The 23,658-nt window shown below is 36.7% G+C and overlaps 1 protein-coding gene and 72 non-coding genes across 73 annotated transcripts in view; all 73 read right to left on the bottom strand.

The window, feature by feature from the left end:
- The window catches only part of LOC137388383 (uncharacterized), a 95,040-nt gene that overhangs the window by 9,623 nt on the left and 61,759 nt on the right, over positions 1 to 23,658 (bottom strand). Inside the window, exons 21-23 of the mRNA XM_068074868.1 lie at positions 22,368 to 22,680; positions 21,627 to 21,742; positions 19,628 to 20,020 (exon numbers count right to left, since the gene is read on the bottom strand). Of these exons, the coding sequence (XP_067930969.1) occupies positions 19,628 to 20,020; positions 21,627 to 21,742; positions 22,368 to 22,680 (822 nt within the window). The remainder of the gene's footprint in view (positions 1 to 19,627; positions 20,021 to 21,626; positions 21,743 to 22,367; positions 22,681 to 23,658) is intronic.
- Positions 139 to 224, bottom strand: Trnar-ucu (transfer RNA arginine (anticodon UCU)). The gene is given in 2 exon segments: positions 139 to 174; positions 188 to 224. It is a non-coding gene; the product is annotated as a tRNA-Arg (tRNA).
- On the bottom strand, positions 573 to 658 carry Trnar-ucu (transfer RNA arginine (anticodon UCU)). The gene is given in 2 exon segments: positions 573 to 608; positions 622 to 658. It is a non-coding gene; the product is annotated as a tRNA-Arg (tRNA).
- On the bottom strand, positions 790 to 875 carry Trnar-ucu (transfer RNA arginine (anticodon UCU)). Its single transcript is given in 2 exon segments — positions 790 to 825; positions 839 to 875. It is a non-coding gene; the product is annotated as a tRNA-Arg (tRNA).
- Positions 1,007 to 1,092, bottom strand: Trnar-ucu (transfer RNA arginine (anticodon UCU)). The gene is given in 2 exon segments: positions 1,007 to 1,042; positions 1,056 to 1,092. It is a non-coding gene; the product is annotated as a tRNA-Arg (tRNA).
- Trnar-ucu (transfer RNA arginine (anticodon UCU)) lies at positions 1,220 to 1,305 on the bottom strand. The gene is given in 2 exon segments: positions 1,220 to 1,255; positions 1,269 to 1,305. It is a non-coding gene; the product is annotated as a tRNA-Arg (tRNA).
- Positions 1,433 to 1,518, bottom strand: Trnar-ucu (transfer RNA arginine (anticodon UCU)). Its single transcript is given in 2 exon segments — positions 1,433 to 1,468; positions 1,482 to 1,518. It is a non-coding gene; the product is annotated as a tRNA-Arg (tRNA).
- On the bottom strand, positions 1,646 to 1,731 carry Trnar-ucu (transfer RNA arginine (anticodon UCU)). Its single transcript is given in 2 exon segments — positions 1,646 to 1,681; positions 1,695 to 1,731. It is a non-coding gene; the product is annotated as a tRNA-Arg (tRNA).
- Positions 1,863 to 1,948, bottom strand: Trnar-ucu (transfer RNA arginine (anticodon UCU)). The gene is given in 2 exon segments: positions 1,863 to 1,898; positions 1,912 to 1,948. It is a non-coding gene; the product is annotated as a tRNA-Arg (tRNA).
- On the bottom strand, positions 2,076 to 2,161 carry Trnar-ucu (transfer RNA arginine (anticodon UCU)). Its single transcript is given in 2 exon segments — positions 2,076 to 2,111; positions 2,125 to 2,161. It is a non-coding gene; the product is annotated as a tRNA-Arg (tRNA).
- Positions 2,289 to 2,374, bottom strand: Trnar-ucu (transfer RNA arginine (anticodon UCU)). The gene is given in 2 exon segments: positions 2,289 to 2,324; positions 2,338 to 2,374. It is a non-coding gene; the product is annotated as a tRNA-Arg (tRNA).
- Trnar-ucu (transfer RNA arginine (anticodon UCU)) lies at positions 2,502 to 2,587 on the bottom strand. Its single transcript is given in 2 exon segments — positions 2,502 to 2,537; positions 2,551 to 2,587. It is a non-coding gene; the product is annotated as a tRNA-Arg (tRNA).
- Positions 2,719 to 2,804, bottom strand: Trnar-ucu (transfer RNA arginine (anticodon UCU)). The gene is given in 2 exon segments: positions 2,719 to 2,754; positions 2,768 to 2,804. It is a non-coding gene; the product is annotated as a tRNA-Arg (tRNA).
- Positions 3,631 to 3,716, bottom strand: Trnar-ucu (transfer RNA arginine (anticodon UCU)). Its single transcript is given in 2 exon segments — positions 3,631 to 3,666; positions 3,680 to 3,716. It is a non-coding gene; the product is annotated as a tRNA-Arg (tRNA).
- On the bottom strand, positions 3,848 to 3,933 carry Trnar-ucu (transfer RNA arginine (anticodon UCU)). Its single transcript is given in 2 exon segments — positions 3,848 to 3,883; positions 3,897 to 3,933. It is a non-coding gene; the product is annotated as a tRNA-Arg (tRNA).
- On the bottom strand, positions 4,065 to 4,150 carry Trnar-ucu (transfer RNA arginine (anticodon UCU)). Its single transcript is given in 2 exon segments — positions 4,065 to 4,100; positions 4,114 to 4,150. It is a non-coding gene; the product is annotated as a tRNA-Arg (tRNA).
- On the bottom strand, positions 4,282 to 4,367 carry Trnar-ucu (transfer RNA arginine (anticodon UCU)). The gene is given in 2 exon segments: positions 4,282 to 4,317; positions 4,331 to 4,367. It is a non-coding gene; the product is annotated as a tRNA-Arg (tRNA).
- Positions 4,499 to 4,584, bottom strand: Trnar-ucu (transfer RNA arginine (anticodon UCU)). The gene is given in 2 exon segments: positions 4,499 to 4,534; positions 4,548 to 4,584. It is a non-coding gene; the product is annotated as a tRNA-Arg (tRNA).
- On the bottom strand, positions 4,712 to 4,797 carry Trnar-ucu (transfer RNA arginine (anticodon UCU)). Its single transcript is given in 2 exon segments — positions 4,712 to 4,747; positions 4,761 to 4,797. It is a non-coding gene; the product is annotated as a tRNA-Arg (tRNA).
- Positions 4,925 to 5,010, bottom strand: Trnar-ucu (transfer RNA arginine (anticodon UCU)). The gene is given in 2 exon segments: positions 4,925 to 4,960; positions 4,974 to 5,010. It is a non-coding gene; the product is annotated as a tRNA-Arg (tRNA).
- On the bottom strand, positions 5,359 to 5,444 carry Trnar-ucu (transfer RNA arginine (anticodon UCU)). The gene is given in 2 exon segments: positions 5,359 to 5,394; positions 5,408 to 5,444. It is a non-coding gene; the product is annotated as a tRNA-Arg (tRNA).
- On the bottom strand, positions 5,576 to 5,661 carry Trnar-ucu (transfer RNA arginine (anticodon UCU)). Its single transcript is given in 2 exon segments — positions 5,576 to 5,611; positions 5,625 to 5,661. It is a non-coding gene; the product is annotated as a tRNA-Arg (tRNA).
- On the bottom strand, positions 5,793 to 5,878 carry Trnar-ucu (transfer RNA arginine (anticodon UCU)). Its single transcript is given in 2 exon segments — positions 5,793 to 5,828; positions 5,842 to 5,878. It is a non-coding gene; the product is annotated as a tRNA-Arg (tRNA).
- Positions 6,010 to 6,095, bottom strand: Trnar-ucu (transfer RNA arginine (anticodon UCU)). Its single transcript is given in 2 exon segments — positions 6,010 to 6,045; positions 6,059 to 6,095. It is a non-coding gene; the product is annotated as a tRNA-Arg (tRNA).
- On the bottom strand, positions 6,223 to 6,308 carry Trnar-ucu (transfer RNA arginine (anticodon UCU)). Its single transcript is given in 2 exon segments — positions 6,223 to 6,258; positions 6,272 to 6,308. It is a non-coding gene; the product is annotated as a tRNA-Arg (tRNA).
- On the bottom strand, positions 6,436 to 6,521 carry Trnar-ucu (transfer RNA arginine (anticodon UCU)). Its single transcript is given in 2 exon segments — positions 6,436 to 6,471; positions 6,485 to 6,521. It is a non-coding gene; the product is annotated as a tRNA-Arg (tRNA).
- Trnar-ucu (transfer RNA arginine (anticodon UCU)) lies at positions 6,649 to 6,734 on the bottom strand. Its single transcript is given in 2 exon segments — positions 6,649 to 6,684; positions 6,698 to 6,734. It is a non-coding gene; the product is annotated as a tRNA-Arg (tRNA).
- On the bottom strand, positions 6,866 to 6,951 carry Trnar-ucu (transfer RNA arginine (anticodon UCU)). The gene is given in 2 exon segments: positions 6,866 to 6,901; positions 6,915 to 6,951. It is a non-coding gene; the product is annotated as a tRNA-Arg (tRNA).
- On the bottom strand, positions 7,079 to 7,164 carry Trnar-ucu (transfer RNA arginine (anticodon UCU)). The gene is given in 2 exon segments: positions 7,079 to 7,114; positions 7,128 to 7,164. It is a non-coding gene; the product is annotated as a tRNA-Arg (tRNA).
- Trnar-ucu (transfer RNA arginine (anticodon UCU)) lies at positions 7,292 to 7,377 on the bottom strand. The gene is given in 2 exon segments: positions 7,292 to 7,327; positions 7,341 to 7,377. It is a non-coding gene; the product is annotated as a tRNA-Arg (tRNA).
- Trnar-ucu (transfer RNA arginine (anticodon UCU)) lies at positions 7,505 to 7,590 on the bottom strand. Its single transcript is given in 2 exon segments — positions 7,505 to 7,540; positions 7,554 to 7,590. It is a non-coding gene; the product is annotated as a tRNA-Arg (tRNA).
- On the bottom strand, positions 7,722 to 7,807 carry Trnar-ucu (transfer RNA arginine (anticodon UCU)). The gene is given in 2 exon segments: positions 7,722 to 7,757; positions 7,771 to 7,807. It is a non-coding gene; the product is annotated as a tRNA-Arg (tRNA).
- Positions 8,634 to 8,719, bottom strand: Trnar-ucu (transfer RNA arginine (anticodon UCU)). Its single transcript is given in 2 exon segments — positions 8,634 to 8,669; positions 8,683 to 8,719. It is a non-coding gene; the product is annotated as a tRNA-Arg (tRNA).
- Trnar-ucu (transfer RNA arginine (anticodon UCU)) lies at positions 8,851 to 8,936 on the bottom strand. The gene is given in 2 exon segments: positions 8,851 to 8,886; positions 8,900 to 8,936. It is a non-coding gene; the product is annotated as a tRNA-Arg (tRNA).
- On the bottom strand, positions 9,068 to 9,153 carry Trnar-ucu (transfer RNA arginine (anticodon UCU)). The gene is given in 2 exon segments: positions 9,068 to 9,103; positions 9,117 to 9,153. It is a non-coding gene; the product is annotated as a tRNA-Arg (tRNA).
- Positions 9,285 to 9,370, bottom strand: Trnar-ucu (transfer RNA arginine (anticodon UCU)). The gene is given in 2 exon segments: positions 9,285 to 9,320; positions 9,334 to 9,370. It is a non-coding gene; the product is annotated as a tRNA-Arg (tRNA).
- On the bottom strand, positions 9,502 to 9,587 carry Trnar-ucu (transfer RNA arginine (anticodon UCU)). The gene is given in 2 exon segments: positions 9,502 to 9,537; positions 9,551 to 9,587. It is a non-coding gene; the product is annotated as a tRNA-Arg (tRNA).
- Positions 9,715 to 9,800, bottom strand: Trnar-ucu (transfer RNA arginine (anticodon UCU)). Its single transcript is given in 2 exon segments — positions 9,715 to 9,750; positions 9,764 to 9,800. It is a non-coding gene; the product is annotated as a tRNA-Arg (tRNA).
- On the bottom strand, positions 9,928 to 10,013 carry Trnar-ucu (transfer RNA arginine (anticodon UCU)). Its single transcript is given in 2 exon segments — positions 9,928 to 9,963; positions 9,977 to 10,013. It is a non-coding gene; the product is annotated as a tRNA-Arg (tRNA).
- Trnar-ucu (transfer RNA arginine (anticodon UCU)) lies at positions 10,141 to 10,226 on the bottom strand. The gene is given in 2 exon segments: positions 10,141 to 10,176; positions 10,190 to 10,226. It is a non-coding gene; the product is annotated as a tRNA-Arg (tRNA).
- Trnar-ucu (transfer RNA arginine (anticodon UCU)) lies at positions 10,358 to 10,443 on the bottom strand. Its single transcript is given in 2 exon segments — positions 10,358 to 10,393; positions 10,407 to 10,443. It is a non-coding gene; the product is annotated as a tRNA-Arg (tRNA).
- On the bottom strand, positions 10,571 to 10,656 carry Trnar-ucu (transfer RNA arginine (anticodon UCU)). Its single transcript is given in 2 exon segments — positions 10,571 to 10,606; positions 10,620 to 10,656. It is a non-coding gene; the product is annotated as a tRNA-Arg (tRNA).
- Positions 10,784 to 10,869, bottom strand: Trnar-ucu (transfer RNA arginine (anticodon UCU)). The gene is given in 2 exon segments: positions 10,784 to 10,819; positions 10,833 to 10,869. It is a non-coding gene; the product is annotated as a tRNA-Arg (tRNA).
- On the bottom strand, positions 10,997 to 11,082 carry Trnar-ucu (transfer RNA arginine (anticodon UCU)). Its single transcript is given in 2 exon segments — positions 10,997 to 11,032; positions 11,046 to 11,082. It is a non-coding gene; the product is annotated as a tRNA-Arg (tRNA).
- On the bottom strand, positions 11,214 to 11,299 carry Trnar-ucu (transfer RNA arginine (anticodon UCU)). Its single transcript is given in 2 exon segments — positions 11,214 to 11,249; positions 11,263 to 11,299. It is a non-coding gene; the product is annotated as a tRNA-Arg (tRNA).
- Trnar-ucu (transfer RNA arginine (anticodon UCU)) lies at positions 11,431 to 11,516 on the bottom strand. The gene is given in 2 exon segments: positions 11,431 to 11,466; positions 11,480 to 11,516. It is a non-coding gene; the product is annotated as a tRNA-Arg (tRNA).
- Trnar-ucu (transfer RNA arginine (anticodon UCU)) lies at positions 11,648 to 11,733 on the bottom strand. The gene is given in 2 exon segments: positions 11,648 to 11,683; positions 11,697 to 11,733. It is a non-coding gene; the product is annotated as a tRNA-Arg (tRNA).
- Trnar-ucu (transfer RNA arginine (anticodon UCU)) lies at positions 11,861 to 11,946 on the bottom strand. Its single transcript is given in 2 exon segments — positions 11,861 to 11,896; positions 11,910 to 11,946. It is a non-coding gene; the product is annotated as a tRNA-Arg (tRNA).
- Positions 12,074 to 12,159, bottom strand: Trnar-ucu (transfer RNA arginine (anticodon UCU)). Its single transcript is given in 2 exon segments — positions 12,074 to 12,109; positions 12,123 to 12,159. It is a non-coding gene; the product is annotated as a tRNA-Arg (tRNA).
- Trnar-ucu (transfer RNA arginine (anticodon UCU)) lies at positions 12,287 to 12,372 on the bottom strand. Its single transcript is given in 2 exon segments — positions 12,287 to 12,322; positions 12,336 to 12,372. It is a non-coding gene; the product is annotated as a tRNA-Arg (tRNA).
- Positions 12,504 to 12,589, bottom strand: Trnar-ucu (transfer RNA arginine (anticodon UCU)). Its single transcript is given in 2 exon segments — positions 12,504 to 12,539; positions 12,553 to 12,589. It is a non-coding gene; the product is annotated as a tRNA-Arg (tRNA).
- Trnar-ucu (transfer RNA arginine (anticodon UCU)) lies at positions 12,721 to 12,806 on the bottom strand. The gene is given in 2 exon segments: positions 12,721 to 12,756; positions 12,770 to 12,806. It is a non-coding gene; the product is annotated as a tRNA-Arg (tRNA).
- On the bottom strand, positions 12,934 to 13,019 carry Trnar-ucu (transfer RNA arginine (anticodon UCU)). Its single transcript is given in 2 exon segments — positions 12,934 to 12,969; positions 12,983 to 13,019. It is a non-coding gene; the product is annotated as a tRNA-Arg (tRNA).
- Trnar-ucu (transfer RNA arginine (anticodon UCU)) lies at positions 13,151 to 13,236 on the bottom strand. Its single transcript is given in 2 exon segments — positions 13,151 to 13,186; positions 13,200 to 13,236. It is a non-coding gene; the product is annotated as a tRNA-Arg (tRNA).
- On the bottom strand, positions 13,364 to 13,449 carry Trnar-ucu (transfer RNA arginine (anticodon UCU)). The gene is given in 2 exon segments: positions 13,364 to 13,399; positions 13,413 to 13,449. It is a non-coding gene; the product is annotated as a tRNA-Arg (tRNA).
- On the bottom strand, positions 13,577 to 13,662 carry Trnar-ucu (transfer RNA arginine (anticodon UCU)). The gene is given in 2 exon segments: positions 13,577 to 13,612; positions 13,626 to 13,662. It is a non-coding gene; the product is annotated as a tRNA-Arg (tRNA).
- Positions 13,790 to 13,875, bottom strand: Trnar-ucu (transfer RNA arginine (anticodon UCU)). The gene is given in 2 exon segments: positions 13,790 to 13,825; positions 13,839 to 13,875. It is a non-coding gene; the product is annotated as a tRNA-Arg (tRNA).
- On the bottom strand, positions 14,007 to 14,092 carry Trnar-ucu (transfer RNA arginine (anticodon UCU)). The gene is given in 2 exon segments: positions 14,007 to 14,042; positions 14,056 to 14,092. It is a non-coding gene; the product is annotated as a tRNA-Arg (tRNA).
- On the bottom strand, positions 14,224 to 14,309 carry Trnar-ucu (transfer RNA arginine (anticodon UCU)). Its single transcript is given in 2 exon segments — positions 14,224 to 14,259; positions 14,273 to 14,309. It is a non-coding gene; the product is annotated as a tRNA-Arg (tRNA).
- Positions 14,437 to 14,522, bottom strand: Trnar-ucu (transfer RNA arginine (anticodon UCU)). Its single transcript is given in 2 exon segments — positions 14,437 to 14,472; positions 14,486 to 14,522. It is a non-coding gene; the product is annotated as a tRNA-Arg (tRNA).
- Positions 14,654 to 14,739, bottom strand: Trnar-ucu (transfer RNA arginine (anticodon UCU)). Its single transcript is given in 2 exon segments — positions 14,654 to 14,689; positions 14,703 to 14,739. It is a non-coding gene; the product is annotated as a tRNA-Arg (tRNA).
- On the bottom strand, positions 14,867 to 14,952 carry Trnar-ucu (transfer RNA arginine (anticodon UCU)). Its single transcript is given in 2 exon segments — positions 14,867 to 14,902; positions 14,916 to 14,952. It is a non-coding gene; the product is annotated as a tRNA-Arg (tRNA).
- Trnar-ucu (transfer RNA arginine (anticodon UCU)) lies at positions 15,084 to 15,169 on the bottom strand. Its single transcript is given in 2 exon segments — positions 15,084 to 15,119; positions 15,133 to 15,169. It is a non-coding gene; the product is annotated as a tRNA-Arg (tRNA).
- Trnar-ucu (transfer RNA arginine (anticodon UCU)) lies at positions 15,301 to 15,386 on the bottom strand. The gene is given in 2 exon segments: positions 15,301 to 15,336; positions 15,350 to 15,386. It is a non-coding gene; the product is annotated as a tRNA-Arg (tRNA).
- Trnar-ucu (transfer RNA arginine (anticodon UCU)) lies at positions 15,521 to 15,606 on the bottom strand. The gene is given in 2 exon segments: positions 15,521 to 15,556; positions 15,570 to 15,606. It is a non-coding gene; the product is annotated as a tRNA-Arg (tRNA).
- On the bottom strand, positions 16,168 to 16,253 carry Trnar-ucu (transfer RNA arginine (anticodon UCU)). Its single transcript is given in 2 exon segments — positions 16,168 to 16,203; positions 16,217 to 16,253. It is a non-coding gene; the product is annotated as a tRNA-Arg (tRNA).
- Positions 16,385 to 16,470, bottom strand: Trnar-ucu (transfer RNA arginine (anticodon UCU)). The gene is given in 2 exon segments: positions 16,385 to 16,420; positions 16,434 to 16,470. It is a non-coding gene; the product is annotated as a tRNA-Arg (tRNA).
- Trnar-ucu (transfer RNA arginine (anticodon UCU)) lies at positions 16,605 to 16,690 on the bottom strand. Its single transcript is given in 2 exon segments — positions 16,605 to 16,640; positions 16,654 to 16,690. It is a non-coding gene; the product is annotated as a tRNA-Arg (tRNA).
- Trnar-ucu (transfer RNA arginine (anticodon UCU)) lies at positions 17,252 to 17,337 on the bottom strand. Its single transcript is given in 2 exon segments — positions 17,252 to 17,287; positions 17,301 to 17,337. It is a non-coding gene; the product is annotated as a tRNA-Arg (tRNA).
- Positions 17,469 to 17,554, bottom strand: Trnar-ucu (transfer RNA arginine (anticodon UCU)). Its single transcript is given in 2 exon segments — positions 17,469 to 17,504; positions 17,518 to 17,554. It is a non-coding gene; the product is annotated as a tRNA-Arg (tRNA).
- On the bottom strand, positions 17,686 to 17,771 carry Trnar-ucu (transfer RNA arginine (anticodon UCU)). The gene is given in 2 exon segments: positions 17,686 to 17,721; positions 17,735 to 17,771. It is a non-coding gene; the product is annotated as a tRNA-Arg (tRNA).
- Trnar-ucu (transfer RNA arginine (anticodon UCU)) lies at positions 17,903 to 17,988 on the bottom strand. Its single transcript is given in 2 exon segments — positions 17,903 to 17,938; positions 17,952 to 17,988. It is a non-coding gene; the product is annotated as a tRNA-Arg (tRNA).
- Positions 22,809 to 22,894, bottom strand: Trnar-ucu (transfer RNA arginine (anticodon UCU)). Its single transcript is given in 2 exon segments — positions 22,809 to 22,844; positions 22,858 to 22,894. It is a non-coding gene; the product is annotated as a tRNA-Arg (tRNA).

Genomic DNA, 23,658 nt, shown 5'->3' on the forward strand with positions numbered 1-23,658 from the left:
CAGAACCAGATACTAGCAAAGAAGAGACGTTATTCAATGTAACATTTTGTTTTTGTATTAATTAACTTCCAACTGTGAAATTACAACCAATAGAGATGATAATAGCATTGATATTCTTATAAAAATAAAACAACCTACTGACTCTGGTGGGACTCGAACCCACAACCTCCGAATAACATCTAACCATTAGAAGTCCGACGCGCTATCCATTGCGCCACAGAGCCAGATACTAGCAAAGAAAAGACGTTATTAAATGTAACATTTTGTTTTCGTATTAATTGACTTACAACTGTGAAATTACAACCAATAGGGGTGATAATAGCATTAATATTTTTATAAAAATAAAACAACCTATTGACTCTGGTGGGACTCGTACCCACAACCTCCGAATAACATCTAACCATTAGAAACCCGACGCACTATCCATTGCGCCACAGAGCCAGATACTAGCAAAGAAAAGACGTTATTCAATGTAACAATTTGTTTTTGTATTAATTAACTTCCAACTGTGAAATTACAACCAATAGAGGTAATATTTGCATTGACATTTTTATAAAAATAAAACAACCTATTGACTCTGGTGGGACTCGAACCCACAACCTCCGAATAACATCTAACCATTAGAAGTCCGACGCGCTATCCATTGCGCCACAGAGCCAGATACTAGCAAAGAAAAGACGTTATTCAATGTAACAATTTGTTTTTGTATTAATGAACTTCCAACTGTGAAATTACAACCAATAGAGGTGATAATAGCATTGATATTTTTACAAAAATAAAACAACCTATTGACTTTGGTGGGACTCGAACCCACAACCTCCGAATGACATCTAACCATTAGAAGTCCGACGCGCTATCCATTGCACCACAGAGCCAGATGCTAGCAAAGAAAAGACGTTATTCAATGTAACAATTTGTTTTTGTATTAATTAACTTCCAACTGTGAAATTACAACCAATAGAGGTGATAATAGCATTGATATTCTTATAAAAATAAAACAACCTATTGACTCTGGTGGGACTCGAACCCACAACCTCCGAATAACATCTAACCATTAGAAGTCCGACGCGCTATCCATTGCGCCACAGAGCCAGATACTAGCAAAGAAAAGACGTTATTCAATGTAACAATTTGTTTTTGTATTAATTTCCAACTGTGAAATTACAACCAATAGAGGTGATAATAGCATTGATATTTTTACAAAAATAAAACAACCTATTGACTCTGGTGGGACTCGAACCCACAACCTCCGAATAACATCTAACCATTAGAAGTCCGACGCGCTATCCATTGCACCACAGAGCCAGATGCTAGCAAAGAAAAGACGTTATTCAATGTAACAATTTGTTTTTGTATTAACTTCCAACTGTGAAATTACAACCAATAGAGGTGATAATAGCATTGATATTTTTACAAAAATAAAACAACCTATTGACTCTGGTGGGACTCGAACCCACAACCTCCGAATAACATCTAACCATTAGAAGTCCGACGCGCTATCCATTGCACCACAGAGCCAGATGCTAGCAAAGAAAAGACGTTATTCAATGTAACAATTTGTTTTTGTATTAACTTCCAACTGTGAAATTACAACCAATAGAGGTGATAATAGCATTGACACTCTTATAAAAATAAAACAACCTATTGACTCTGGTGGGACTCGAACCCACAACCTCCGAATAACATCTAACCATTAGAAGTCCGACGCGCTATCCATTGCGCCACAGAGCCAGATACTAGCGATGAAAAGACGTTATTCAATGTAACAATTTGTTTTTGTATTAATTAACTTCCAACTGTGAAATTACAACCAATAGAGGTGATAATAGCATTGATATTTTTACAAAAATAAAACAACCTATTGACTCTGGTGGGACTCGAACTCACAACCTCCGAATAACATCTAACCATTAGAAGTCCGACGCGCTATCCATTGCGCCACAGAGCCAGATACTAGCAAAGAAAAGACGTTATTCAATGTAACAATTTGTTTTTGTATTAATTTCCAACTGTGAAATTACAACCAATAGAGGTGATAATAGCATTGATATTTTTACAAAAATAAAACAACCTATTGACTCTGGTGGGACTCGAACCCACAACCTCCGAATAACATCTAACCATTAGAAGTCCGACGCGCTATCCATTGCACCACAGAGCCAGATGCTAGCAAAGAAAAGACGTTATTCAATGTAACAATTTGTTTTTGTATTAACTTCCAACTGTGAAATTACAACCAATAGAGGTGATAATAGCATTGATATTTAAAAAAAAAAAAAACAACCTATTGACTCTGGTGGGACTCGAACCCACAACCTCCGAATAACATCTAACCATTAGAAGTCCGACGCGCTATCCATTGCACCACAGAGCCAGATGCTAGCAAAGAAAAGACGTTATTCAATGTAACAATTTGTTTTTGTATTAACTTCCAACTGTGAAATTACAACCAATAGAGGTGATAATAGCATTGACACTCTTATAAAAATAAAACAACCTATTGACTCTGGTGGGACTCGAACCCACAACCTCCGAATAACATCTAACCATTAGAAGTCCGACGCGCTATCCATTGCGCCACAGAGCCAGATACTAGCGATGAAAAGACGTTATTCAATGTAACAATTTGTTTTTGTATTAATTAACTTCCAACTGTGAAATTACAACCAATAGAGGTGATAATAGCATTGATATTTTTACAAAAATAAAACAACCTATTGACTCTGGTGGGACTCGAACTCACAACCTCCGAATAACATCTAACCATTAGAAGTCCGACGCGCTATCCATTGCACCACAGAGCCAGATACTAGCAAAGAAAAGATGTTATTCAATGTAACATTTTGTTTTTGTATTAATTAACTTCCAACTGTGAAATTACAACCAATAGAGGTGATAATAGCATTGATATTTTTACAAAAATAAAACAACCTATTGACTCTGGTGGGACTCGAACCCACAACCTCCGAATAACATCAAACCATTAAAGTTCGACGCGCTATCCATTGCACCACGGAGCCAGAAATTAGCACGGTAAAGACGTTATTCAATGTAACATTTTGATTTTGTATTAATTGACTTCTAACTGTGAAAATACCACCAATAGAGGTGATTATTGTTACATTTTGTAGTTGTCTGTCCACGAGCGTAGTCACCGACTTTATGGTATTGCTTTTACTGGTGCTATGCATGTGCTATTGTTTTGCTTTTTAGCCATACGCAATATAAATATAAGAGTCATGCAGGCGCCACTTTTAGTTACCTGCTTGTTGACAAAACAAGGCCCCCAAACTACTGTCCGAAGGGTAACGTTGAAAATCCTGTTGGTCAGCCTTTAGCTAGTTAGTAACTATAAACTCAAACACGTTATAATAATAGCATTGATAATTTTACACAAATAAAACAGAAAATAGTGACTCTGGTGGGACTCGAACCAACAACCTCCGATTAACATTTAACTATTACAAGTCCGCCGCGCTATCCATTGCACCACAGAACCAGATACTAGCAAAGAAGAGACGTTATTCAATGTAACATTTTGTTTTTGTATTAATTAACTTCCAACTGTGAAATTACAACCAATAGAGATGATAATAGCATTGATATTCTTATAAAAATAAAACAACCTACTGACTCTGGTGGGACTCGAACCCACAACCTCCGAATAACATCTAACCATTAGAAGTCCGACGCGCTATCCATTGCGCCACAGAGCCAGATACTAGCAATGAAAAGACGTTATTAAATGTAACATTTTGTTTTCGTATTAATTGACTTACAACTGTGAAATTACAACCAATAGGGGTGATAATAGCATTAATATTTTTATAAAAATAAAACAACCTATTGACTCTGGTGGGACTCGAACCCACAACCTCCGAATAACATCTAACCATTAGAAGTCCGACGCGCTATCCATTGCGCCACAGAGCCAGATACTAGCAAAGAAAAGACGTTATTCAATGTAACAATTTGTTTTTGTATTAATTAACTTCCAACTGTGAAATTACAACCAATAGAGGTAATATTTGCATTGACATTTTTATAAAAATAAAACAACCTATTGACTCTGGTGGGACTCGAACCCACAACCTCCGAATAACATCTAACCATTAGAAGTCCGACGCGCTATCCATTGCGCCACAGAGCCAGATACTAGCAAAGAAAAGACGTTATTCAATGTAACAATTTGTTTTTGTATTAATTAACTTCCAACTGTGAAATTACAACCAATAGAGGTGATAATAGCATTGATATTTTTACAAAAATAAAACAACCTATTGACTTTGGTGGGACTCGAACCCACAACCTCCGAATGACATCTAACCATTAGAAGTCCGACGCGCTATCCATTGCACCACAGAGCCAGATGCTAGCAAAGAAAAGACGTTATTCAATGTAACAATTTGTTTTTGTATTAATTAACTTCCAACTGTGAAATTACAACCAATAGAGGTGATAATAGCATTGATATTCTTATAAAAATAAAACAACCTATTGACTCTGGTGGGACTCGAACCCACAACCTCCGAATAACATCTAACCATTAGAAGTCCGACGCGCTATCCATTGCGCCACAGAGCCAGATACTAGCAAAGAAAAGACGTTATTCAATGTAACAATTTGTTTTTGTATTAATTTCCAACTGTGAAATTACAACCAATAGAGGTGATAATAGCATTGATATTTTTACAAAAATAAAACAACCTATTGACTCTGGTGGGACTCGAACCCACAACCTCCGAATAACATCTAACCATTAGAAGTCCGACGCGCTATCCATTGCACCACAGAGCCAGATGCTAGCAAAGAAAAGACGTTATTCAATGTAACAATTTGTTTTTGTATTAACTTCCAACTGTGAAATTACAACCAATAGAGGTGATAATAGCATTGATATTTTTACAAAAATAAAACAACCTATTGACTCTGGTGGGACTCGAACCCACAACCTCCGAATGACATCTAACCATTAGAAGTCCGACGCGCTATCCATTGCACCACAGAGCCAGATGCTAGCAAAGAAAAGACGTTATTCAATGTAACAATTTGTTTTTGTATTAATTAACTTCCAACTGTGAAATTACAACCAATAGAGGTGATAATAGCATTGATATTCTTATAAAAATAAAACAACCTATTGACTCTGGTGGGACTCGAACCAACAACCTCCGATTAACATTTAACTATTACAAGTCCGCCGCGCTATCCATTGCACCACAGAACCAGATACTAGCAAAGAAGAGACGTTATTCAATGTAACATTTTGTTTTTGTATTAATTAACTTCCAACTGTGAAATTACAACCAATAGAGATGATAATAGCATTGATATTCTTATAAAAATAAAACAACCTACTGACTCTGGTGGGACTCGAACCCACAACCTCCGAATAACATCTAACCATTAGAAACCCGACGCACTATCCATTGCGCCACAGAGCCAGATACTAGCAAAGAAAAGACGTTATTCAATGTAACAATTTGTTTTTGTATTAATTAACTTCCAACTGTGAAATTACAACCAATAGAGGTAATATTTGCATTGACATTTTTATAAAAATAAAACAACCTATTGACTCTGGTGGGACTCGAACCCACAACCTCCGAATAACATCTAACCATTAGAAGTCCGACGCGCTATCCATTGCGCCACAGAGCCAGATACTAGCAAAGAAAAGACGTTATTCAATGTAACAATTTGTTTTTGTATTAATGAACTTCCAACTGTGAAATTACAACCAATAGAGGTGATAATAGCATTGATATTTTTACAAAAATAAAACAACCTATTGACTTTGGTGGGACTCGAACCCACAACCTCCGAATGACATCTAACCATTAGAAGTCCGACGCGCTATCCATTGCACCACAGAGCCAGATGCTAGCAAAGAAAAGACGTTATTCAATGTAACAATTTGTTTTTGTATTAATTAACTTCCAACTGTGAAATTACAACCAATAGAGGTGATAATAGCATTGATATTCTTATAAAAATAAAACAACCTATTGACTCTGGTGGGACTCGAACCCACAACCTCCGAATAACATCTAACCATTAGAAGTCCGACGCGCTATCCATTGCGCCACAGAGCCAGATACTAGCAAAGAAAAGACGTTATTCAATGTAACAATTTGTTTTTGTATTAATTTCCAACTGTGAAATTACAACCAATAGAGGTGATAATAGCATTGATATTTTTACAAAAATAAAACAACCTATTGACTCTGGTGGGACTCGAACCCACAACCTCCGAATAACATCTAACCATTAGAAGTCCGACGCGCTATCCATTGCACCACAGAGCCAGATGCTAGCAAAGAAAAGACGTTATTCAATGTAACAATTTGTTTTTGTATTAACTTCCAACTGTGAAATTACAACCAATAGAGGTGATAATAGCATTGATATTTTTACAAAAATAAAACAACCTATTGACTCTGGTGGGACTCGAACCCACAACCTCCGAATAACATCTAACCATTAGAAGTCCGACGCGCTATCCATTGCACCACAGAGCCAGATGCTAGCAAAGAAAAGACGTTATTCAATGTAACAATTTGTTTTTGTATTAACTTCCAACTGTGAAATTACAACCAATAGAGGTGATAATAGCATTGACACTCTTATAAAAATAAAACAACCTATTGACTCTGGTGGGACTCGAACCCACAACCTCCGAATAACATCTAACCATTAGAAGTCCGACGCGCTATCCATTGCGCCACAGAGCCAGATACTAGCGATGAAAAGACGTTATTCAATGTAACAATTTGTTTTTGTATTAATTAACTTCCAACTGTGAAATTACAACCAATAGAGGTGATAATAGCATTGATATTTTTACAAAAATAAAACAACCTATTGACTCTGGTGGGACTCGAACTCACAACCTCCGAATAACATCTAACCATTAGAAGTCCGACGCGCTATCCATTGCGCCACAGAGCCAGATACTAGCAAAGAAAAGACGTTATTCAATGTAACAATTTGTTTTTGTATTAATTTCCAACTGTGAAATTACAACCAATAGAGGTGATAATAGCATTGATATTTTTACAAAAATAAAACAACCTATTGACTCTGGTGGGACTCGAACCCACAACCTCCGAATAACATCTAACCATTAGAAGTCCGACGCGCTATCCATTGCACCACAGAGCCAGATGCTAGCAAAGAAAAGACGTTATTCAATGTAACAATTTGTTTTTGTATTAACTTCCAACTGTGAAATTACAACCAATAGAGGTGATAATAGCATTGATATTTAAAAAAAAAAAAAACAACCTATTGACTCTGGTGGGACTCGAACCCACAACCTCCGAATAACATCTAACCATTAGAAGTCCGACGCGCTATCCATTGCACCACAGAGCCAGATGCTAGCAAAGAAAAGACGTTATTCAATGTAACAATTTGTTTTTGTATTAACTTCCAACTGTGAAATTACAACCAATAGAGGTGATAATAGCATTGACACTCTTATAAAAATAAAACAACCTATTGACTCTGGTGGGACTCGAACCCACAACCTCCGAATAACATCTAACCATTAGAAGTCCGACGCGCTATCCATTGCGCCACAGAGCCAGATACTAGCGATGAAAAGACGTTATTCAATGTAACAATTTGTTTTTGTATTAATTAACTTCCAACTGTGAAATTACAACCAATAGAGGTGATAATAGCATTGATATTTTTACAAAAATAAAACAACCTATTGACTCTGGTGGGACTCGAACTCACAACCTCCGAATAACATCTAACCATTAGAAGTCCGACGCGCTATCCATTGCACCACAGAGCCAGATACTAGCAAAGAAAAGATGTTATTCAATGTAACATTTTGTTTTTGTATTAATTAACTTCCAACTGTGAAATTACAACCAATAGAGGTGATAATAGCATTGATATTTTTACAAAAATAAAACAACCTATTGACTCTGGTGGGACTCGAACCCACCACCTCCGAATAACATCAAACCATTAAAGTTCGACGCGCTATCCATTGCACCACGGAGCCAGAAATTAGCACGGTAAAGACGTTATTCAATGTAACATTTTGATTTTGTATTAATTGACTTCTAACTGTGAAAATACCACCAATAGAGGTGATTATTGTTACATTTTGTAGTTGTCTGTCCACGAGCGTAGTCACCGACTTTATGGTATTGCTTTTACTGGTGCTATGCATGTGCTATTGTTTTGCTTTTTAGCCATACGCAATATAAATATAAGAGTCATGCAGGCGCCACTTTTAGTTACCTGCTTGTTGACAAAACAAGGCCCCCAAACTACTGTCCGAAGGGTAACGTTGAAAATCCTGTTGGTCAGCCTTTAGCTAGTTAGTAACTATAAACTCAAACACGTTATAATAATAGCATTGATAATTTTACACAAATAAAACAGAAAATAGTGACTCTGGTGGGACTCGAACCAACAACCTCCGATTAACATTTAACTATTACAAGTCCGCCGCGCTATCCATTGCACCACAGAACCAGATACTAGCAAAGAAGAGACGTTATTCAATGTAACATTTTGTTTTTGTATTAATTAACTTCCAACTGTGAAATTACAACCAATAGAGATGATAATAGCATTGATATTCTTATAAAAATAAAACAACCTACTGACTCTGGTGGGACTCGAACCCACAACCTCCGAATAACATCTAACCATTAGAAGTCCGACGCGCTATCCATTGCGCCACAGAGCCAGATACTAGCAATGAAAAGACGTTATTAAATGTAACATTTTGTTTTCGTATTAATTGACTTACAACTGTGAAATTACAACCAATAGGGGTGATAATAGCATTAATATTTTTATAAAAATAAAACAACCTATTGACTCTGGTGGGACTCGAACCCACAACCTCCGAATAACATCTAACCATTAGAAGTCCGACGCGCTATCCATTGCGCCACAGAGCCAGATACTAGCAAAGAAAAGACGTTATTCAATGTAACAATTTGTTTTTGTATTAATTAACTTCCAACTGTGAAATTACAACCAATAGAGGTAATATTTGCATTGACATTTTTATAAAAATAAAACAACCTATTGACTCTGGTGGGACTCGAACCCACAACCTCCGAATAACATCTAACCATTAGAAGTCCGACGCGCTATCCATTGCGCCACAGAGCCAGATACTAGCAAAGAAAAGACGTTATTCAATGTAACAATTTGTTTTTGTATTAATTAACTTCCAACTGTGAAATTACAACCAATAGAGGTGATAATAGCATTGATATTTTTACAAAAATAAAACAACCTATTGACTTTGGTGGGACTCGAACCCACAACCTCCGAATGACATCTAACCATTAGAAGTCCGACGCGCTATCCATTGCACCACAGAGCCAGATGCTAGCAAAGAAAAGACGTTATTCAATGTAACAATTTGTTTTTGTATTAATTAACTTCCAACTGTGAAATTACAACCAATAGAGGTGATAATAGCATTGATATTCTTATAAAAATAAAACAACCTATTGACTCTGGTGGGACTCGAACCCACAACCTCCGAATAACATCTAACCATTAGAAGTCCGACGCGCTATCCATTGCGCCACAGAGCCAGATACTAGCAAAGAAAAGACGTTATTCAATGTAACAATTTGTTTTTGTATTAATTTCCAACTGTGAAATTACAACCAATAGAGGTGATAATAGCATTGATATTTTTACAAAAATAAAACAACCTATTGACTCTGGTGGGACTCGAACCCACAACCTCCGAATAACATCTAACCATTAGAAGTCCGACGCGCTATCCATTGCACCACAGAGCCAGATGCTAGCAAAGAAAAGACGTTATTCAATGTAACAATTTGTTTTTGTATTAACTTCCAACTGTGAAATTACAACCAATAGAGGTGATAATAGCATTGATATTTTTACAAAAATAAAACAACCTATTGACTCTGGTGGGACTCGAACCCACAACCTCCGAATAACATCTAACCATTAGAAGTCCGACGCGCTATCCATTGCACCACAGAGCCAGATGCTAGCAAAGAAAAGACGTTATTCAATGTAACAATTTGTTTTTGTATTAACTTCCAACTGTGAAATTACAACCAATAGAGGTGATAATAGCATTGACACTCTTATAAAAATAAAACAACCTATTGACTCTGGTGGGACTCGAACCCACAACCTCCGAATAACATCTAACCATTAGAAGTCCGACGCGCTATCCATTGCGCCACAGAGCCAGATACTAGCGATGAAAAGACGTTATTCAATGTAACAATTTGTTTTTGTATTAATTAACTTCCAACTGTGAAATTACAACCAATAGAGGTGATAATAGCATTGATATTTTTACAAAAATAAAACAACCTATTGACTCTGGTGGGACTCGAACTCACAACCTCCGAATAACATCTAACCATTAGAAGTCCGACGCGCTATCCATTGCGCCACAGAGCCAGATACTAGCAAAGAAAAGACGTTATTCAATGTAACAATTTGTTTTTGTATTAATTTCCAACTGTGAAATTACAACCAATAGAGGTGATAATAGCATTGATATTTTTACAAAAATAAAACAACCTATTGACTCTGGTGGGACTCGAACCCACAACCTCCGAATAACATCTAACCATTAGAAGTCCGACGCGCTATCCATTGCACCACAGAGCCAGATGCTAGCAAAGAAAAGACGTTATTCAATGTAACAATTTGTTTTTGTATTAACTTCCAACTGTGAAATTACAACCAATAGAGGTGATAATAGCATTGATATTTTTAAAAAAAAAAAACAACCTATTGACTCTGGTGGGACTCGAACCCACAACCTCCGAATAACATCTAACCATTAGAAGTCCGACGCGCTATCCATTGCACCACAGAGCCAGATGCTAGCAAAGAAAAGACGTTATTCAATGTAACAATTTGTTTTTGTATTAACTTCCAACTGTGAAATTACAACCAATAGAGGTGATAATAGCATTGACACTCTTATAAAAATAAAACAACCTATTGACTCTGGTGGGACTCGAACCCACAACCTCCGAATAACATCTAACCATTAGAAGTCCGACGCGCTATCCATTGCGCCACAGAGCCAGATACTAGCGATGAAAAGACGTTATTCAATGTAACAATTTGTTTTTGTATTAATTAACTTCCAACTGTGAAATTACAACCAATAGAGGTGATAATAGCATTGATATTTTTACAAAAATAAAACAACCTATTGACTCTGGTGGGACTCGAACTCACAACCTCCGAATAACATCTAACCATTAGAAGTCCGACGCGCTATCCATTGCGCCACAGAGCCAGATACTAGCAAAGAAAAGACGTTATTCAATGTAACAATTTGTTTTTGTATTAATTAACTTCCAACTGTGAAATTACAACCAATAGAGGTGATAATAGCATTGATATTTTTACAAAAATAAAACAACCTATTGACTCTGGTGGGACTCGAACCCACAACCTCCGAATAACATCTAGCCAATAGAAGTCTGACGCACTATCCATTGCGCCACAGAGCCAGATACTAGCGAAGAAAAGACGTTATTCAATGTAACAATTTGTTTTTGTATAACTTAACTTGCAACTGTGAAATTACAACCAATAGAGGTGATAATAGCATTGATATTTTTACAAAAATAAAACAACCTATTGACTCTGGTGGGACTCGAACCCACAACCTCCAAATAACATCTAACCATTAGAAGTCCGACGCGCTATCCATTGCGCCACACAGCCAGATACTAGCAAAGAAAAGACGTTATTCAATGTAACAATTTGTTTTTGTATTAACTTCCAACTGTGAAATTACAACCAATAAAGGTGATAATAGCATTGATATTTTTACAAAAATAAAACAACCTATTGACTCTGGTGGGACTCGAACCCACAACCTCCGAATAACATCTAACCATTAGAAGTCCGACGCGCTATCCATTGCACCACAGAGCCAGATACTAGCAAAGAAAAGACGTTATTCAATGTAACAATTTGTTTTTGTATTAATTTCCAACTGTGAAATTACAACCAATAGAGGTGATAATAGCATTGATATTTTTACAAAAATAAAACAACCTATTGACTCTGGTGGGACTCGAACCCACAACCTCCGAATAACATCTAACCATTAGAAGTCCGACGCGCTATCCATTGCACCACAGAGCCAGATGCTAGCAAAGAAAAGACGTTATTCAATGTAACAATTTGTTTTTGTATTAACTTCCAACTGTGAAATTACAACCAATAGAGGTGATAATAGCATTGATATTTTTACAAAAATAAAACAACCTATTGACTCTGGTGGGACTCGAACCCACAACCTCCGAATAACATCTAACCATTAGAAGTCCGATGCGCTATCCATTGCGCCACAGAGCCAGATGCTAGCAAAGAAAAGACGTTATTCAATGTAACAATTTGTTTTTGTATTAATTAACTTCCAACTGTGAAATTACAACCAATAGAGGTGATAATAGCATTGACACTCTTATAAAAATAAAACAACCTATTGACTCTGGTGGGACTCGAACCCACAACCTCCGAATAACATCTAACCATTAGAAGTCCGACGCGCTATCCATTGCGCCACACAGCCAGATACTAGCAAAGAAAAGACGTTATTCAATGTAACATTTTGTTTTTGTATTAATTAACTTCCAACTGTGAAATTACAACCAATAGAGGTGATAATAGCATTGATATTTTTACAAAAATAAAACAACCTATTGACTCTGGTGGGACTCGAACCCACAACCTCCGAATAACATCTAACCATTAGAAGTCCGACGCGCTATCCATTGCGCCACAGAGCCAGATACTAGCAAAGAAAAGACGTTATTCAATGTAACAATTTGTTTTTGTATTAACTTCCAACTGTGAAATTACAACCAATAGAGGTGATAATAGCATTGACACTCTTATAAAAATAAAACAACCTATTGACTCTGGTGGGACTCGAACCCACAACCTCCGAATAACATCTAACCATTAGAAGTCCGACGCGCTATCCATTGCGCCACAGAGCCAGATACTAGCAAAGAAAAGACGTTATTCAATGTAACATTTTGTTTTTGTATTAATGAACTTCCAACTGTGAAATTACAACCAATAGAGGTGATAATAGCATTGATATTTTTACAAAAATAAAACAACCTATTGACTCTGGTGGGACTCGAACCCACAACCTCCAAATAACATCTAACCATTAGAAGTCCGACGCGCTATCCATTGCGCCACACAGCCAGATACTAGCAAAGAAAAGACGTTATTCAATGTAACAATTTGTTTTTGTATTAACTTCCAACTGTGAAATTACAACCAATAAAGGTGATAATAGCATTGATATTTTTACAAAAATAAAACAACCTATTGACTCTGGTGGGACTCGAACCCACAACCTCCGAATAACATCTAACCATTAGAAGTCCGACGCGCTATCCATTGCACCACAGAGCCAGATACTAGCAAAGAAAAGACGTTATTCAATGTAACAATTTGTTTTTGTATTAATTTCCAACTGTGAAATTACAACCAATAGAGGTGATAATAGCATTGATATTTTTACAAAAATAAAACAACCTATTGACTCTGGTGGGACTCGAACCCACAACCTCCGAATAACATCTAACCATTAGAAGTCCGACGCGCTATCCATTGCACCACAGAGCCAGATGCTAGCAAAGAAAAGACGTTATTCAATGTAACAATTTGTTTTTGTATTAACTTCCAACTGTGAAATTACAACCAATAGAGGTGATAATAGCATTGATATTTTTACAAAAATAAAACAACCTATTGACTCTGGTGGGACTCGAACCCACAACCTCCGAATAACATCTAACCATTAGAAGTCCGATGCGCTATCCATTGCGCCACAGAGCCAGATGCTAGCAAAGAAAAGACGTTATTCAATGTAACAATTTGTTTTTGTATTAATTAACTTCCAACTGTGAAATTACAACCAATAGAGGTGATAATAGCATTGACACTCTTATAAAAATAAAACAACCTATTGACTCTGGTGGGACTCGAACCCACAACCTCCGAATAACATCTAACCATTAGAAGTCCGACGCGCTATCCATTGCGCCACACAGCCAGATACTAGCAAAGAAAAGACGTTATTCAATGTAACATTTTGTTTTTGTATTAATTAACTTCCAACTGTGAAATTACAACCAATAGAGGTGATAATAGCATTGATATTTTTACAAAAATAAAACAACCTATTGACTCTGGTGGGACTCGAACCCACAACCTCCGAATAACATCTAACCATTAGAAGTCCGACGCGCTATCCATTGCGCCACAGAGCCAGATACTAGCAAAGAAAAGACGTTATTCAATGTAACAATTTGTTTTTGTATTAACTTCCAACTGTGAAATTACAACCATTAGAGGTGATAATAGCATTGACACTCTTATAAAAATAAAACAACCTATTGACTCTGGTGGGACTCGAACCCACAACCTCCGAATAACATCTAACCATTAGAAGTCCGACGCGCTATCCATTGCGCCACAGAGCCAGATACTAGCAAAGAAAAGACGTTATTCAATGTAACATTTTGTTTTTGTATTAATTAACTTCCAACTGTGAAATTACAACCAATAGAGGTGATAATAGCATTGATATTTTTACAAAAATAAAACAACCTATTGACTCTGGTGGGACTCGAACCCACAACCTCCGAATAACATCTAACCATTAGAAGTCCGACGCGCTATCCATTGCGCCACAGAGCCAGATACTAGCGAAGAAATGACGTTATTCAATGTAACAATTTGTTTTTGTATTAATTTCCAACTGTGAAATTACAACCAATAGAGGTGATAATAGCATTGACATTTTTACAAAAATAAAACAACCTATTGACTCTGGTGGGACTCGAACCCACAACCTCCGAATAACATCTAACCATTAGAAGTCCGACGCGCTATCCATTGCGCCACAGAACCAGATGCTAGCAAAGAAAAGACGTTATTCAATGTAACAATTTGTTTTTGTATTAATTACCTTGCAACTGTGAAATTACAACCAATAGAGGTGATAATAGCATTGACACTCTTATAAAAATAAAACAACCTATTGACTCTGGTGGGACTCGAACCCACAACCTCAGAATAACATCTAACCATTAGAAGTCCGACGCGCTATCCATTGCACCACAGAGCCAGATACTAGCAAAGAAAAGATGTTATTCTGTGTAACATTTTGTTTTTGTATTAATGAACTTCCAACTGTGAAATTACAACCAATAGAGGTGATAATAGCATTGATATTTTTACAAAAATAAAACAACCTATTGACTCTGGTGGGACTCGAACCCACAACCTCCGAATAACATCTAACCATTAGAAGTCCGACGCGCTATCCATTGCGCCACAGAGCCAGATGCTAGCAAAGAAAAGACGTTATTCCATGTAACAATTTGTTTTTGTATTAATTAACTTCCAACTGTGAAATTACAACCAATAGAGGTGATAGTATAGCATTGATATTTTTATAAAAAAGGAAACAACTTATTGACTCTGGTGGGACTCGAACCCACAACCTCCGAATAACATCTAACCATTAGAAGTCCAACGCGCTATCCATTGCGCCACAGAGCCAGATACTAGCAAAGAAAAGACGTTATTCAATGTAACATTTTGTTTTTGTATTAAATAACTTGCAACTGTGAAATTACAACCAATAGAGGTGATAATAGCATTGATATTCTTATAAAAATAAAACAACCTATTGACTCTGGTGGGACTCGAACACACAACCTCCGAATAACATCTAACCATTAGAAGTCCGACGCGCTATCCATTGCGCCGCAGAGCCAGATACTAGCGAAGAAAAGACATTATTCAATGTAACAATTTGTTTTTGTATTAATTAACTTCCAACTGTGAAATTACAACCAATAGAGGTAATAATAGCATTGATATTCTTATAAAAATAAAACAAAAAATTGACTCTGGTGGGACTCAAACCCACAACCTCCGAATAACATCTAACCATTAGAAGTCCGACGCGCTACCCATTGCACCACTGAGCCAGACACTAACAAAGAAGAGACGTTATTCAATGTAACATTTTGTTTTCGTATTGACTTCCAACTGTGAAATTACAACCAATAAAGGTGATAATAGCATTGATATTTTTACAAAAATAAAACAATCTATTGACTCTGGTGGGACTCGAACCCACAACCTCCGAATAACATCTAACCATTAGAAGTCCGACGCGCTATCCATTGCGCCACAGAGCCAGATACTAGCGAAGAAATGACGTTATTCAATGTAACAATTTGTTTTTGTATTAATTAACTTCCAACTGTGAAATTACAACCAAGAGAGGTAAAATTTGCACTGTCATTCTTATAAAAATAAAACAACCTATTGACTCTGGTGGGACTCGAACCCACAACCTCCGAATAACATCTAACCATTAGAAGTCCGACGCGCTATCCATTGCGCCACAGAGCCAGATGCTAGCAAAGAAAAGACGTTATTCCATGTAACAATTTGTTTTTGTATTAATTAACTTCCAACTGTGAAATTACAACCAATAGAGGTGATAGTATAGCATTGATATTTTTATAAAAAAGGAAACAACTTATTGACTCTGGTGGGACTCGAACCCACAACCTCCGCATAACATCTAACCATTAGAAGTCCGACGCGCTATCCATTGCGCCACAGAGCCAGATACTAGCAAAGAAAAGACGTTATTCAATGTAACATTTTGTTTTTGTATTAAATAACTTGCAACTGTGAAATTACAACCAATAGAGGTGATAATAGCATTGATATTCTTATAAAAATAAAACAACCTATTGACTCTGGTGGGACTCGAACACACAACCTCCGAATAACATCTAACCATTAGAAGTCCGACGCGCTATCCATTGCGCCGCAGAGCCAGATACTAGCGAAGAAAAGACATTATTCAATGTAACAATTTGTTTTTGTATTAATTAACTTCCAACTGTGAAATTACAACCAATAGAGGTAATAATAGCATTGATATTGTTATAAAAATAAAACAAAAAATTGACTCTGGTGGGACTCAAACCCACAACCTCCGAATAACATCTAACCATTAGAAGTCCGACGCGCTACCCATTGCACCACTGAGCCAGACACTAACAAAGAAGAGACGTTATTCAATGTAACATTTTGTTTTCGTATTGACTTCCAACTGTGAAATTACAACCAATAAAGGTGATAATAGCATTGATATTTTTACAAAAATAAAACGATCTATTGACTCTGGTGGGACTCGAACCCACAACCTCCGAATAACATCTAACCATTAGAAGTCCGACGCGCTATCCATTGCGCCACAGAGCCAGATACTAGCGAAGAAATGACGTTATTCAATGTAACAATTTGTTTTTGTATTAATTAACTTCCAACTGTGAAATTACAACCAAGAGAGGTAAAATTTGCACTGTCATTCTTATAAAAATAAAACAACCTATTGACTCTGGTGGGACTCGAACCCACAACCTCCGAATAACATCTAACCATTAGAAGTCCGACGCGCTATCCATTGCGCCACAGAGCCAGATACTAGCAAAGAAAAGACGTTATTAAATGTGACAATTTGTTTTTGTATTAATTAACTTCCAACTGTGAAATTACAACCAATAGAGGTGATAATAGCATTGATATTTTTACAAAAATAAAACGATCTATTGACTCTGGTGGGACTCGAACCCACAACCTCCGAATAACATCTAACCATTAGAAGTCCGACGCGCTATCCATTGCACCACAGAGCCAGATACTAGTGAAGAAATGACGTTATTCAATGTAACAATTTGTTTTTGTATTAATTAACTTCCAACTGTGAAATTACAACCAAGAGAGGTAAAATTTGCACTGTCATTCTTATAAAAATAAAACAACCTATTGACTCTGGTGGGACTCGAACCCACAACCTCCGAATAACATCTAACCATTAGAAGTCTGACGCGCTTTCCATTGCGCCACAGAGCCAGATACTAGCAAAGAAAAGACGTTATTAAATGTGACATGTTGCTTTTGTACTAATTGACTTCCAATTGTAAAATTACAACCAATAGAGGTGATAGTATAGCATTGATATTTTTATAAAAAAGGAAACAACTTATTGACTCTAGTGGGAATCGAACCCACAACCTCAGAATAACATCTAACCATTAGAAACCATGACAATGAATATTTGTCCACATTCTCATTACATCGGTTAAAGTACTCACGCTTAAAACGCTTGGGGAAAAAATACTGTTGGTACTAATTAGCATGATTGATCATCACGTGAAACGTAACAATTATTAAACCGGTTTCAGACACAGCTCTTATTATAGTAAATGCCAGACATTCAACTAGTATTAGCTATATATGTGAAACATGGGTAACATGGGTAATAAACTGTATATATTATATATATATATATAATATATACAGTCAAACATGGGTAACTCGACCTCGGATAGCTCGAACACATGGTTAACTCGAACAGGTTCTTTGGTCCGTTCCCACGTAATGATAAATTGCTAATGATAACTCGACCTCAACATTGTTAACTCGAACTATTTTTTCCTAACGGCTACAGAAACGGTTGTTATCGCTTTAGAAAATCACTTTATTCCAAGCCATAGAGGTAAACCTCAACTTTTCGTAATTCATAAGCGTCGTTATTACCACCATCGGCAAAAATTATTTGTCAACGACTTTTCTAAAGGTTTGGTGAAATTTGATTTATACCAAACATTCGCTTAGCGATCGCTCTTCGGAAGCGAGGTAATCTCTGCAAAAACTTCAAGAAAAATCGACAAAATTGATCATGGGTAAAGCGCTCAAAAGAAAAAGATGTCTTTTCTTTTGAGCATTTCAACAACGATCAAGTTTTGCCAATGTCAATCTAAAAAACGTCCTTGCAATAACATCACCTCAAACAACAAACCAATCTCAAGTGATAAAAAAATCTCTATACTTTTTGATAAAAACGTTTTAAACTTTACATTAGAAGCATTTAATTTGAAACAAGCCATTTGTGCTTTTGATTTATATTATAGTTTGTACATGTGCGTGTATCTACTAATAAATAAGTAAATACATGGACTTGTGACAGTGCTCTGATAACTTGAACGCTCTGATAATTCGAACACTTTCGCTCGATCCCGTGAAGTTCGAGTTATCCATGTTTGACTGTATATGTGAAAATGATTGAAACACAATAAATTCAATTTTGTGAGCACCCTTGTTGATGCAAGTTTTTTCGAAACTAGCTAATTACAAATAAAACTTTTTATCACCCATTCAATGACTGGGTAAACACAGGAGTATTGTAGCTGAATGTTCTTTCTAACACCACCACTAGTCCATCTGTGAACCACTCACCAATTATAGGCTAGAGCGCACACCGTTGAGTCACAACTACTTCTTATCACAAGTACAACTATTAACACTTGACATGCACAGTGACACTTGACATGCACAGTGACACTTGACATGCACAGTGACACTTGACATGCACAAGGTGGCACTTCTGAAACAACAAAGTAAAGCTTCTAAAATTGAAGAGCAACCTGACCATTTGCTGGTCGCATTAGGGTTTTTGAGCTCTCAGCTCCGGCCCTTGACATAAACTCACTTTGTTATGCTTAGCTGGACTTTTTGCTGGAGTTATCTTATCTCCGTATTGCAAAAACTGTCTCTCTCTGATAAAACCAGGCTGAACATCGACACCGATCCTGTCAATTCGATCCAAATTTGTCAAGTTCTTGGGTCGTGCTGATGAACCTTTTACTTCAACTACATTGGTAGACTTTTGATGAATCTTTGTTGCTTCTTTCTGGGCTCCGTGTGAAGGTCCGTTATCAATGACAGATCTAGTGGCATCTTCAGATAAACGAGAATTGGCTGGTGGTGTGTGATTTTCCATTACCTGGGCAGAGGTAGCGCTGTAGTTGGGGGTCGAATGATTGAGGGGCGATACCCTGATAAGTTCGATAGCAGAGGAATGACTTTGATCAATGGAAGGGATCTAGAAATCAATGAAACATGTGGTTAAAAGACACAAGATGACCGTTTTATGATGCAAATAATACATATGTACTTATTCTATGTTGTCGTCTGTGATTGATGCAATGAAATTTTTAATGTCCATTTCTTCATATTGACTTGATTTCGATGCTTTGAATGAATTCGAAGTTTATGGATTTGACATCCGGATTCGACACCGTTTTACTTTAATAAATTTGTGTGAAGGTATTTGCAGTGAGACTACTATTTGACATGACAGAAACACTCACTGCCGATGGATTAGAATCGATAATACCCAGTTAAACTCTCCCAGTAGAAGTAAAAAATTCAGCGCATTTCATCACCCGACCACACAGGTATATTCTAACTACTACTACCAACAATAGTTTGCTCATACGACAATGATGATGAGACAATAACCTTTTTGATTACCTTATTCATTAAATGAACCTACCGATAGTACAGATTACACCTGCGCTAGTGCCCAACTCATTTTAGGCTTAACTCTTCTAATATAGAAATTTTTTTTTACTAAAAGCAATTGTCGTTCATGCAATCTTTGAGGTAATAACTGTATAGCATGTAGTTTATTCTGTTGCTGTTTTGTAATATAGACGGCTATTAATATTATTAATAATAAAAATTCTGATCAGGCATCCTGGCTGAGTTAGTGCAACGAGCGTAAAAAATGTGAATTGAAGTGACCCTGACCCGAAAGCGCGTCTGCTTTAACAAGTCCTGTTTTGAGGAGTACGTCGCTAGTTTTGGGAAAATAGATAAAATGCAACTCCGAATCATTGAAACGGTCGGAAATCATCTGAGGAGGTAAACTCTGAATCAATTTGAAGCATGGAAACCATAGAAAGCACGGAGATTAATACTGGGTTAGTAAATCCATAAAATAGCTAACAGAAAATGAGCTTCAACAACAAAGCTAGAAGTAAACGTGAGGTACAGTGGGATCGCTGAAGGCAGACAGTCTATTAAATCAAAGGTTCAGCTTAACAAATCAGTGAAGAAGCTATGGACATCGTGAGAGACAGCGCATTTAGGCAGCGCACGACTGTTTATATAGAAGTTCTATTTCGGAGAAGTGCAGCATTCATGATTGTATGTAAATTGCCGGATAGATGTTACTGTTTTCATCACTAATTGTCACAAAACTCATCTTGTAAAACATCAAACAAAAGGTTGGCAAAAAAGCAATTCCAATCCAGCATTGATGATGCGTATGGCTACAAACAAAAATATGATGAGACTTCTGAGATGCAATAAAATATACAATAGTGTGTGTAGACACAGGAAATATCCACACTACATGTTAGCTATGCACACCCTAAGACCTAAGGTCTATGTAGCCTACACATATTTTCCATCAAATATTCACTAACAGAAGATAAATAGAGACTAAAAATCTTACAACAATTGAAACACAATAAATTCAATTCTTTGAGCAACTCTGCAGGCGTAAGCTTTCTCAAAACTACCTAATCATGAATACAACTACTTTTTTGCTTCTACTATCTTTTTCCTAAACATTGCTTCTTCCTTCTCTGATCAGATGTACTTATTAGTTAGGATGCTGAATCTTATAACACACATGTTACCTCCTCAGGCTCTACTGGTTTCATCATATTTGGTTCCTCCCCGTTAGTCCCTGGTCGATAGTCCACCTTTTTGGCCAGAGGTTTGCGTTTAGCCTTTTCAAGACTTCGTCTTGAGCCTGAAATTCATCCAAACCATTGATTTGTTGAAAAAATACATTTTGTTGCAGAAGAAATGATATTTGAAATGTATAAACAAAGAACTAGAGGTATGAAAAGTATAACCATACAGGAGCAGCATATCTGTCTGCATATATCAGTATAAATACTGACCCATCTGTACAAAGATATCTATCCACACAACAGCTATATGTATTTACATGAACATATAAATTATACAGAAAGATAAGATATGAGATCTGTATACATTTGTGTAATTATACACATTATACAGAAACAACCATACATAAGCGTACGTTTTAATATAATGCAAATTAGGCAGGAAGATAACTAAGTAAGAGCTGAACATACATGTATGTATGTTCATGTATGTGTATGTGTATAAAATCTACATTTGTGTACTAAAATATACATAGGAGGGATGTCTAAGCTTTCAAAGTGGATTCAATGTTTAATAATTTTTTGCAAAATAAAAATACAAAGATGCATTTCAACAATTAAACAATATATTTAATAATACTTACCGCGATAAGCATTAAATATTGAAATAATATAATTCTAATAGTCACAATTATATGGTTACCAAAGTATCAATATATAATGTAATACAAAACTGTGCCTGACCTTGACCTGCTGTGCGCATGGCTGCACGGAGGCTAGTTTTGGACTCTGATGGTTTTGCAGGAAAAGAATCTTCTATGTCGTACGAGTCCGATTGTGAAGAATCGCTCTCTTCTGGAATAGCGGACGACTCGAAAGATGATCGTACGAACTCTGAGATTTCCTGTGCCGCATGATTCCTCGTGCCTGTTTGCTTTTTATTTCCTTTTACGGGAAAGTTAACAGAGTTTGTCTGTGGTGCTGTGGAAGGAGGATGAGCAGTCACTTGGTAGGTATGTTTTGGAGATTTCTGTGGAGCATTGCCCAAGTTTTCTCCCTAAAAAAGAACAACTAACTTTATTTCTGCTGCCATAACTTCTTTATCTGCTCTTTATCCAACTGTGAAATTGCAACCAATAGAGGTGATAATAGCATTGATATTCTTATAAAAATGAAGCAAAATAGTGACTCTGGTGGGACTCGAACCCACAACCTCCGAATAACATCTAACCATTAGAAGTCCGACGCGCTATCCATTGCACCACAGAGCCAGTTGATTACCCATTACGGGATGCTGAAGGTAAAGCGATAGCTACTGATATTTCTGTCAAGTTACCGATGTTAAGTTCTCCTGTTAAAACTTCATCATTATCACTGTATAGAGAGATACCCATCGAATATACATACGGTATCTAAAAAGTAATTTCATCATGCACACAACTACAAAAGCATTATGATTGTGTTTGTGACATAAATGTCACAAAGTGAGAGATAAATGGTAGATAGCTCTTTGTCGGTAGACAGTAAATATGAATACATTGCACCGATGTTTCTCTCTCTACAGGCTAGCGCATACATTCATACAGTGCCTAAATATTCAACTAGGCCTATAGGTTTGTGTGTACAGTCATGCATTGCTTGTGTACTCTACTACAAATTGTGCGAACAGTCAAACAGTGTCTATGTAGTCAACTACAGGTTAGTATGTACAGCCATACAGTGTCTACGCACTCTACTATAGGGTAGTGTGTAGAGTGATGTGGTGTTTATGTACTCTACTACAGGTTAGTGTGTACAGTGATGTGGTGCTTATGTAGTCTACTACAGGTTAGTGTGTACAGTGATGTGGTGCTTATGTACTCTACGACAGGTTAGTGTGTACAGCCATACAGTGCCTATGTAGTCTACTACAGGTTAGTGTGTACAGTGATGTGGTGCTTATGTACTCTACTACTGGTTAGTGCATGCAGTGAGGGAATGTTAGTGAGGCATAAAAGGCACCAAACACAAACACACACAGTGTTAGTCAAATACC

Source organism: Watersipora subatra, chromosome 2, assembly GCF_963576615.1.
Source record: "Watersipora subatra chromosome 2, tzWatSuba1.1, whole genome shotgun sequence".
NCBI classification, from domain to species: domain Eukaryota; kingdom Metazoa; phylum Bryozoa; class Gymnolaemata; order Cheilostomatida; family Watersiporidae; genus Watersipora; species Watersipora subatra.